The sequence below is a fragment of the Oxyura jamaicensis genome, assembly GCF_011077185.1.
Source record: "Oxyura jamaicensis isolate SHBP4307 breed ruddy duck chromosome 14 unlocalized genomic scaffold, BPBGC_Ojam_1.0 oxy14_random_OJ72250, whole genome shotgun sequence".
In the NCBI taxonomy this organism is placed as follows: domain Eukaryota; kingdom Metazoa; phylum Chordata; class Aves; order Anseriformes; family Anatidae; genus Oxyura; species Oxyura jamaicensis.
The window spans coordinates 1-10,323 of NW_023304376.1; the positions used below are offsets into that span (position 1 = coordinate 1).

Below are 10,323 nucleotides of genomic sequence, written 5' to 3' on the forward strand. Positions count from 1 at the left end.
CCCCCCCCCCGTGCCCCCGCTCACCCTGCGGCGCTGCCCCCGAGGCTCTCCGCGGAGCTGGCCGCGCTGCCGCCGGCTGAGCTCGCTGATAAGCAGCCCCAGCCCTCGGTCCCGGTATCGCTTGGGGCCACGGTGCCGCGGCCCCAGGAAGGGCAGGGCCTCGCCGTTCCTGCTGGCACCCGGCTTCCCCCTCCCTGCACCCTGACCCTGGTGAACGCCCTGGCCGAAAGCCAGCGGTGCTGAGCTTCCCTGCAGCCACGCTCCTGCTGCCCAAGCAGGCTGCGGGGTCAGGAGGGGGAAGAGGCTTCCACTGGGGCATCCTGGGGATGAGGGACAAGGGTTTGGGTGCCCTGTGTCAGTGTATGGGGCTGGCTGCAGGGCAGGAACCGCAGCACAGTGCAGAACCGTGCAGCAGCAGCACGGCCAGCCCAGTGCCTTTAGCACATCCACAGAGACCTCGGAGCTGTCAGTACACCCTGCCCCACTGACATCTGGAGCAGGAGAGGAAAACGCCCTTCTGCCGCCACCGCGCCCTGCCAGCTCTTTGCTGATAGCAGCAGTGGCTGTGGCACCCTAAAACCCCCGGGTCTGGGGGTGTTTTAAATCACCGGCCCTGGGGGGGTCAGGACAGCCCCAGGGCTGTGGAAACATCACACAGACATGCACACAGGCAGCCTACTCCGTGCAGTAGTCGCTGCTTCCCTGTAGAGGTCAGGAACGCAGCATGGAATTTGTTACCTTTAATTTACCATTCTGCTGAAGCTCGCTGCTCTGGCCTGGCCTTATCCCATCAGCAGAGCTCTGCCACTGGCTTCTGAAAGGTGGAACTGTGGCCACATAAAGCGTGTGTGTGTGGAAGAGAAATATTTTATCTTTGAAAAGACACGCAAGGGGGTGGTGATAACAAGTTTCCAAGACACCAACGCACAACCATTTTTAATAGAATCATATCCTGAGTTGGAAGAGACTCATAAGGATCAGTGAGTCCAACTCCTGGGTCCACAAAGGACTACCTAAAAATTAAAGCAGACGTCTGAGAGCATTGTCCAAACACTTCTTGAACTCTAACGGGCTCGGTGCTGTGACCATAGCCCTGGGGAGCCTGTCCCAGTGCATGACCACCCTCTCGGTTTTGAGTAATTCAGTCCTTCTTTAGGTGCTCTGGTGGATTCAAGAGGCACAGAGACAATCCTTCGTTGCTCCAGTCCTTGCTTCTGCCACCTGGAGAAGCTGGAGGGCAATAAAGTTAAGTGTGGGGACGATGCCGGGCTGCGGGAGTTGTCACAAAGGCTGGGGTTGTCACAAAGTGCCCAAGGGCTGGCGGGGCCTCACATGGTACTTAAAGACTTTGACACAATTCTCCCCTGTGTCTGCCACAAAGAGGTGCCCAAAGGAGGAGCAGGCCACGCCGGCAGGTCTCCTCAGCCCTGTGGACACCAAGCAGACAGGAGCCCCGCTCTCCGGGAACAAGTGGACCGTGCGGCGCTGCTCGTCTGCAACCACAATGCTGCCTTCCACGTCAACACACACCCCTGCTGGGTTGCCGAACTGGTGTCCGTATTTGCTGCTGAGGGAGCAAACGAGCTTATGGCTGCTCGTGAACACCTTGACGTCTCCACACTCCTCGCTTATCACAAAGCCTCCGTTGGGCGCGGGGCTGAGGTAGCGAGGCCCCTGCAGGTTGGGGACCGAGCGGATGTTCGATGTCTTGAAGGCACGGTCCAGCGCAAAGCTGTGGACTTGGCCTTGGGCATAGTCTGCTACTAAGATCTTGCCCGTGGAGTCTACTCCAATGCCCCTGGGGGAACCAACCTTTCTGATCTTTATCCATTCCCCCTTGGAGGGGCTGGTGTGAGGGTTGAAGACCCAGACAGCTCCGTTTATCATATCGGCTACAGCCACCATTCCTGTCCGAGTCACAGTCACGTCCTCTGGCAGGAAAGTGCCGCTTTCCATCCCCGTTTGCCGGCAGGGCAGGGACTGCAGCATTTGGCCTGTGCTGCTGAGGACATGCACCCAGGGAGCACCCTCGGCTGTCACGTAGATGGAGCCCTCCAGGGAGCAATGGATTCCGCTTACTGCCCCGTAGCGGCTGCCTGTGGGGTTGGGGATCTGCCGGACCAGGTCGTCCTGGCAGTAGTGGAGGAGGTTCTTGATGTTGTCCAGGTCTCTACACAAGCTTTTGGTCTTGTCTGCCAGCTGGTGGACGTGGTGGTGCGTCACCATGCCCATGCCCTGCTGGCTGCTCAGCAGAGGGCTGGCGGTCTGAAACGTGGCGATTGACTTCAGCTGGAGGGTGTAGATGGCTTTCAGAAGCTTCTCCTTCTGCTGGCTGGTCTCCAGAGTGTAGTCCATGGCAAGTCTCTTGTCCCTGTTTGGAGTGAGTGATAGGACCATTACTGGCCCTGCCTGGGGACATGCCCTGAGCTCAGGTGTTTGCTGTCCGCCCTGGGCCATGGTGTCAGTGCTGGGCTGCATTCACCCCGATGCAACAGAGACAGGATTGTAGCCCGTCCCATTAATTATGTGCTCAGAATATAAACAGGGACGATGGCACAAAAATTGAAGAGATGGAAAGCTGGATCTGCAACCAAAAAGGTCCATGGGCTTTGGTGGGAGTTTGGCTGCTGACAGTTCTGCCCTGAGGATTTATGCGTAAGGGAGAGCCCTGCATGTGAGTGCGCTGGATGTGATCTGCACCTCTCCAGTTCATGAGATTAGTGGCTTCTCTCAGCCCTTAACACTTCTTGACCTTATTTTCTGTAAGCCACATCTCCCCAAAGCATTCTCGGTCCATTCTAGCACTTGAGAAACTGAGGATAACTCTTCCTCCACCCTAATGTGGTACAATTTCACACTTGGCCAGTGTATGTCTTTGCTAAAGGCAGCCCCTTCCTTTCTAAACAAATTAAGTGGTTCCTGAAACAGCTAATGCCTCGGCAGGAAGAAAAAGGGAGGTATTGATCTGGCAGCCAGTTTCAGCCTACACAACCAATTCAGAAATCGGTCAAGCTTTCTGTCAGATGTGAGAGCCACCACTAGAACCACAATTTCTCTTTTGCCCACTCTTCCTCTGTTTTAAGAAGACAAGTACTAAGGAATGAGACATCCAAAAAAAAAAAACAGAGACCACAGCCCTGCTCTGCTATCTGCTCTCCAGGGGCTGGATATGGTATCGCCTCTAACACACAGCCAGGAGCTGGTAAGAAAAACGTGCCCCTATTAAAGTTCCTGAAGAGACAGAAGTTAATTTTGCTTTATATGTGGTTGTAATTATTATTATAAATGGACATGCTCAGCTGTTCTGAGTTGTTTGCAAGCCACTGCTTCGCTTTGATTATCCCGTGTCCCATGATCGTCTGGTAGCATGTGGTCTTTGGTGCCTGCAAAAGTAAAGCTTCCCCAAACCACAGCTGAAGACCTGTGCTGGGCTAAGGCATCCTGGAGGCAAATTGTCCTTCCCAGGTGCAAAAGTATTCAGTTGTCTGAAAGTTCATTCCTCGAGTACTTGCAGGAATACCAAATGCAACTACATGACAGAGGGAATGAGTGTGAACACGGAGGGAATCAAATTCTGGATCTGGGGCCTGGGGACAGCTTTCCCACCTTGTTCCCTGAAGTGCAGGTACGGTGGTCGTGCTTCTGGCCTCTGGCAGCAGGGACCTGTTGGTGGAAGCAAGCTCTCCACCAGCCCTCCACCTCTGCCGCAGTCAGGACGTGTCGGGGTCTTCCTTCAGCACCGAGCAAAGTTCAAAATCCAAAATAAATGGCTTTTACACTAGGGGAAACTGAGTCACCAGCTGGGCAGGCACGAGGCGGACTTGCCGCAGCACACCCAATGCCAGGAGCATCCACCTGGCTTCCCTGACGCTGGGCACCCAAAAGTGCCATCGGACCCCAGTGGCGTGTCCTGCTCGGTCATGGTCCTAAGCCTGTCCCTGGCACAGCTCAAGGACTGCACGCATGGCCAGGAGCCCAGCTCATACCTCTTGTCTGGATGTCCCAGGGCTGCCCGTCCTTGCCCGGTGGCACTACCCTCCTGCTGGCTCTGTCCTGCTCCCTCGCCAGGCTTGGGGCAGCGGGGCCGAGGGTGTTGCGCTGCCTTGTGTTGTTAGTGACGGACGATTGCCCTTGAGTGTGGATAAACACGACAGCTCCTCGTGCTGACAACCAGCAGCAGCAAGACGAGGGCTGATACACGCAGCTTTTATTCCCTGCTGGTCCTGTGCCCAGAGAGAAGGTGCCTTTCCTCCAGCATCCAGGGAGGAGTGACCCCAAGGTACCCAGGTGTTGTGGCAACTTGGGGCTTTTATGCAGAGGTCTCTGTAACGGGGGTGATATGCTGCACCTGAGTGAGACAGCTTTAGGAGGAGGGACAGGGACAGTCCCACGCCCTGGGTCAGGACTCCTGGCTTGTCTCACTGCTTCTCCGTGCCTCCCTGTGTGCTCCCAGCCTGTGCCATGTGTGGTTGGGTGCCTCAGTGTCACTGCTCCCAGAAGCAGACGGGATTTTTGCAGTGCCAGGGTTTGAGGTGCAGCAGAGAATCTCTCAGGAAAGAGCCCAGCTCTTGATCTCCACGTGGCTCAACCCTGGCTCCCCTCTGCTGGGGAAGGTCATGTTCAGGGTTGAAAGTGGCATTTATGGGTTCAGCTCAAGCAAAGGGAGTGGGGAGTAAAAGCGGAATCAGCTGGGTCCCACCTGCAAGGTGCTGGTCAGAGCCTGCCCTCCCTCAGCAGCAGCCCTGCCTTTGCACAATGTTCGGTCCAGTCTGGCCAGGGATAAGCTCAAAGCATCTGCCTTAAATGTGGCCCTGGTCTGTCCATTACTCAGATGGGCCAAAGATAATGAAGTTTGGATCAGGCTCTCCCCGCCTTTTGGGGTGCTTGGAGGTGGAGGGGGTTGGGTTTGGCTGGTGGTGGGAGCTGCGGGACAGGGAGCTGCCTCCGAAGCCCAGAGCTCCTGGCTCGGTGCCTGGGGCCCTTCTGGTCCTATCGGTGTGCTCCTGAAGCTCACGGGGTCTGGGGGGCTGCTTCAGACCAGCCAAAACTACAAAAATAACCTGACGTGACAAGTGCCGGCGCCACTCCATCTGAGGACAGTAGGCAAGCTTCAAAAACCATCTCCCAGGGCAACAGGGCCTGACCTTTTGTTTCGCCGTCGTGTGCTCCATCACCAGGATAAACAAACACAGCCTGGCCCTGGGGCTCCCGTTCACCTTTGCAGGACCGTGCCTCTGTCACAACCCGTCTCAAAGCCACCCCCGGACCTCAGGAGACACCTGTGTCATGGCACAGCCCATGCCCACGCCAGCACCGGGAGCTGCAGGGTTCAGAGAGAGGGGCACGGTCCGGCTGCCAGCGCTGGAGATGGAGCAGGGGGAAGAGAGTTTGGGTGCGATTCAGGCTTTCCCAGAGCATGACACCGGCAGGCATTAGCAGAAAACTTCTCCCCTCGGGGTTTTTCCTCCCCTGACTTGGGGCTATCGGCTCTGGACTCGGTGTCCACAAGTGACCGGGGAGCTCAAGCCCTGTGCCAGCCCCCGTGCCCAGGGGATGGGCACAGCACCCACCTGGCACCGTAGACACGTGCCAGGAGGCTGGTACTGTGGGATTGCTACCTAGACGTGGAGTTGTGGAAAAAAATCCCAAAGCCATCTAGGTGACACCTGCAGGGCTGGGGAGAGGGGAGGGGGCACGGATGGGTATTGTGTCCATGGAGGGCTCGTTGTCCCTGTGGGGAGATTTTGGCTGAGTGTTCACGGACAGACCTGAAGCAGGGTGGCGGGCAGGTGTCCGGCTGCCCGTGGTGCCAGAGCCGAACACGAGCTTGTTGTGTCTTTGCACAGACACCAGGCGGCTCCATCTATCCGGGCACCCAGGGTGCTGAGGGACATTAATTACCCCAAAGATCAAAGGCACCGTGCCTGTGCCTCTGTGCCAACAGCCAGCGGGGTCCCAGGACTGCCGTGAGAGCGTTGGGTGGGAAGTCCTAAAACTGCCATGCCCCTGGCCCTGGGACAGTGTGTCCACCTGTGAGACCCCAGAGTCCCCGCTGGCAGTCAGCTAACCCATGGTGGAGATTCTCTCATGTCTGATAGGGGCTGGGCTCCCTTGGCAAAGTGATAAGAAAGCCCTGTTTCTCCTGCACAGCCTCCTGCTCTCATGGGGCTCACCGGAGGATTAGGGGGTTAATCTTCAGGACACCAAGCTCCCTGCTGAGTCTGACCCCAAGAAAAGCTGTGCGGAGCAGCTGGGCGCTGGCACAAAGCCCCTTCCTTCCCTGCGGGAGCTGCCCCATGGGCGAGCCTGGCTGCCTGGGAGGCAGCCTCCCCATGGCACCCCTTCCTCATCTGTCCCCAGGCTGTGGGAGCCTGGTGCTGGGCCATGGGTGGCTTTAGGGTGGCACCTGGCTCTGGTGCCCAGCATCTCCTGCATCCCCTGGAGCAGAGGGAGGCCTGCTCTTGCTCTCGCACTTGCTCTTGTTCTGCCTGGCCACCCCCAGGGACTGTCTGCCCCCTGAGAGACTCTCTCCCACCTGCTCCCAGTAAATCTTCCAAGTACTCAGACTCTCCCTGCTTCACTCTCTGGGCATTTGATCCAACTCCAAAGGCAGAAGGGTTCTGCCCTGAGCGCACACACACAAATGGGCCATTCTCATCCATTTGGAGACGTTCAGGACCAGCAAAAGGAGACCTCCAGCTGGAATAACAGACGAGCTGGGCAAAAAAACGCAGCAGGGAAATTTTGTACCCTGTGTGCTCTTATTCCTCCCAAGAAGCTGAGGAGGTGGGCTGGCTCACCCTGCCTGCTTGCCCACTCTGACAGCACATGGAGGGGGATGGAGAGTACAACTCTCATCCCAGCAGCTCAAGAGCTGTGGTCCCAGCAGAGCTCAGGGACAGTCACCAGGACACAGCAAGGTGTCTGGAGGCAGCAGTGCCGCCAAGGCAATTGTGATGCCAGGAGCTGCAGCAAAGGGCTGCGAGGGGCAGATTCAGGGCGAGTGGGGAGCACTGTGCGTAGTGCCTGCTGGGCTGCACGGCTTTGCAGACCAGCCCCTGGCCAGGTCTCAGCACATCTACGCTGTTTGCAGGTTGCTCCCTGATGTGCCACCAGCCCTGGGGACGTTTCTACCTGGGGTGGTGGAGGTGGGGAGGTCTGCATCCTGCCCTGCTCGCTCCTGGCATGCAGGTGCTTCCAGGCAGGGCAGGGACTGAGAAGACCTGGGAGGGGACACGGAGGATTTTGGTCCCTCCTGGCCCTGCTGATACCTTCTAGGACACTTTGCTCCATGCTTCTGAAAACACCACTTCTCCTCGCTTAAGGTCCTGGAGAAACTCCACAGCATGCACTCCTCTGGCAGAAAGAAAACCTTGCATGCTTTTCCCTGTCCCTTTTCCCCGGGTGGGAAGCACAAGGCAGGCAAGGGCAGGACCCTTTGGGGCAATTCATGATGTGTTGTCCAAGCTCCAAGCCTCCCCAGCCTGGTGTGGCCTCCTGCCCTCAGCTCAAAGCCAGCTCGTTGCCCCCTCCTGCCCAAGACGGAGCAGCTCTGCTCCAGGTCCTCTCTGCAGCTTCACACATCTGCTCAGAAATCTCCTTGCCGACCTTGGCCCTTCTTTAGTCCATGTTCGGTAACTTTCCACTGCTCCGAGCTCCGTCCTGCCTGTGCTGAGGTAGGAGAGAACTGGTTGTGCTGGGCAGGAACCACTTCTCGTGCCCAGCTGGTTCCACCTGGGAGCCCACCGCCACGAGTGAGCGCCCAGCACCCTGACCACGCCACGCACGGGTCCCACCTCACCGCGACATCCCCCCAGCTGCTGACCACTGTGTGCCTCGGCGTGCAACACGCTCCGGGCCCCTCTCTTGGAGCCTGGGAGGCATAGCGAGCACCCTGCCAGCACGGCTTTTTGTGGCAGCACCCTCGTCCCCTGGGCGCAGGGCTGTGCCTCCATCTGCTTCTTGCTGCTGGCCCTGGTGGGCGCAGCCAAGCCACCGTGGCTGGAAAAATGGTTTGGGATGCAGCAAACCCACTGCCAGGGTCCCAGCTCTGCTCCCACCTTCCCTGGGGCCACATCCCTGTGCCAGTGGGATGGGGAGAGCAACAACCTCTTCTTGCACAAGGAACCTTGAAGTCTTGTTCCTCCTACTGCCTTGCCCGAGATAAGCCTTCCCTGGAGGGTTGTTTATTAGGAAACTTCCCCCCCCCCACCCCCCCGACCTCCATCCCCGAGCCGTCCTTTGCTCTTGAACCCGGAGGAGAAGGAATACCTGAGAAGGAGCAGCTGTACCCACCTGGGGTAAGAAACCCATAAAAGTCGTGCAGCTCCATTGACCAGGAGCTGCTGGGCTCCGCACAGTGCTGGGGACCTGCTGTGACCCCGTGTCCCCCCACCCCGCAGAAGGGGGGCTGCTGGCCTCGCCAGGGACGGGGAACAATTCGGCCTCGCTCAGCGGGGTCCTCCAGGGGGTGACGGGGACTGGCCTTGGTGCTGCAGGAAACTGAGGGGGGATGTGTGAGCCGGGGGACTTTGGTCAACCGTGACCGAGGAAGATGGCTATCAGGTGGGCTGGCCCTAAAGGGCGGGTAATGGTCAGCTATCAGATGCCTTTAGGGTGACCAAATAGCCATGTAATGGGCCCCGAGCTGGAGTGGGCCGAGGGCCCCCAGGGTGCAGATTGCAGCCTGGATAAGGCACCCCGGTAGTTCCATTATTTAAATGCAAAGGTAAATGCTTCCACCTTTGGAGCTGGAGTGGTGCCATGGGCTGGCTGCCTCCTGGAGGCACCTAGGGCCACGCAGCAGGAGCCCCGGGGCAGGGGCTGCCCCATGTGGCCATGGAAGAGGAGTTGTCCTCTCCAGTGGGTGCTGCACCACTGGGATGGGGGGCAAGGTAGGGTGCCACTGGGGTGCAGGATTCAACCCCCTGTTCTTCTCTCTGCTCCTTCCCGTGCCAGCACTGGGGAGCTGGAGATGTCAGTGCTGCGCTGCCAGCTCTGAGGACGGGGACAGCCACGCTCACCGTCCCCACAGCCAGACACCAGGCCTGCGTGGCATTTCTCCTGCTGACAGCTGGCTTCAGGCAAGGCGGTGGGACAAGCAGGTGGGGTCTCAGCGCTGAGCTGGCAGAAGAACCCTACGCACATCTAAATACTGACCGCGTGCAGCCAGTGCCAGCATCTGGCCCCATCCCGCTGGTGGCTGACCCTGAGCCCCCGAAACCTGGAGGTGCGCGGCTCTGGGATGGAGAGCTGCAGTGCCCAGCACCAACAAATATGACGGCAGCAGCCCCCGCTTGGAGGTTTTTCCCTTTAATGGTTTGGTTTTTGTTTTGTACATTCGTAGAACTGTGAACAATAAATAGTGTGATTGGCCTCTGCTTCCCGCCTGCCCTCCAGCTTTCTGCGGAGGCGGCAGAGGCCGTGAGCGATGCAGCAGGGGCTGCGGGCACCGGCTGCCACCCCGGCACCGCTGAGCAGGGTGGGTCCCAGCTTGGGGTGGGGGGATGGAGGGGAGGGGAGGTGACCTGTGTTCAAGCAATACATCAGCTGAAAAGGGGGAAAGGCAGCACCGTCTGGTGGCGGGGGCAGTGACCTCCTGCTGTAGTCCACGGCTGATGGTCACAGAGCCCAGTTCCCCCACCAGTGTCTCTCGGGCACTCCCAGGTGCCCCAGATTTGCTGGGAGATACAACACAATGCTCGGGGCTGGAAGGAGATGGGGCTCCAGGGTAGGCAGAGGGACCCAGAAGTCCTGATGTTTCTCAGAAGAGGTAAGGGCCAAGTGGGCAGGAACGGATATCACAGGAAAACAGAGCTCCAGCTTCTGTGCATCTCCCCGGGCCAGGGGCGAGAGGTCTGGCATGGAAAATGCACAGAGAAGCTGGTGTGGGGGAGAGAGCAGGGAGCCCTGAGATGGGATGGGGAGATGCTGGTGTAGGGGAGAGCTGTGGGATGAAGGACATGGGAAGGGGTGGGGTGGCAGGATGGGCACAGGGTGGCAGAGGGGCACAGGGTGGCAGAAGAGGCTGGAGAGAGATGGATAGACTTTTTGGGAGTGGGTAGTGTGAGCAAGGTGCTTGGTATGGAGAGGGCTGCTGTGCTGGTGATGTTATGGCATCCAAAGATCACAGCGCTGTTCAAACCCAGAAAGAAAGACCCAGCTCCACCTCTCCTGGGCTCCAGGATCGAGCATCCTGCACTCAAGCCCTGGGATCTCTTATGGTCAGGTCTGATCTTCACTAGCCTTATGGAGCCAGGGCCATGCTGGGAAGCAGCAGGACATGACCCACCAGGAAGATGTGGAGCTGGCCATAGAAGGGCC

General features: G+C 58.4%; 1 protein-coding gene across 2 annotated transcripts; it reads right to left on the reverse strand.

The window, feature by feature from the left end:
- Window positions 1-1,274: 1,274 nt before the first annotated feature.
- Window positions 1,275-4,540, reverse strand: NHLRC4 (NHL repeat containing 4). Of its 2 annotated transcripts, none has more exons than XM_035312474.1 (2): window positions 3,987-4,540; window positions 1,275-2,374 (listed from the first exon to the last, which is right to left on the reverse strand). In XM_035312474.1, the coding sequence occupies exon 2, from the start codon at window positions 2,353-2,355 to the stop codon at window positions 1,300-1,302; it is 1,056 nt and encodes a 351-aa protein (XP_035168365.1). In that variant the 5' UTR covers window positions 2,356-2,374; window positions 3,987-4,540; the 3' UTR covers window positions 1,275-1,299. The 2 variants fall into 2 exon arrangements, with proteins under 2 accessions (XP_035168365.1, XP_035168364.1); XM_035312473.1 differs by having other exon boundaries at window positions 1,275-2,371; window positions 3,987-4,538.
- Window positions 4,541-10,323: the final 5,783 nt, after the last annotated feature.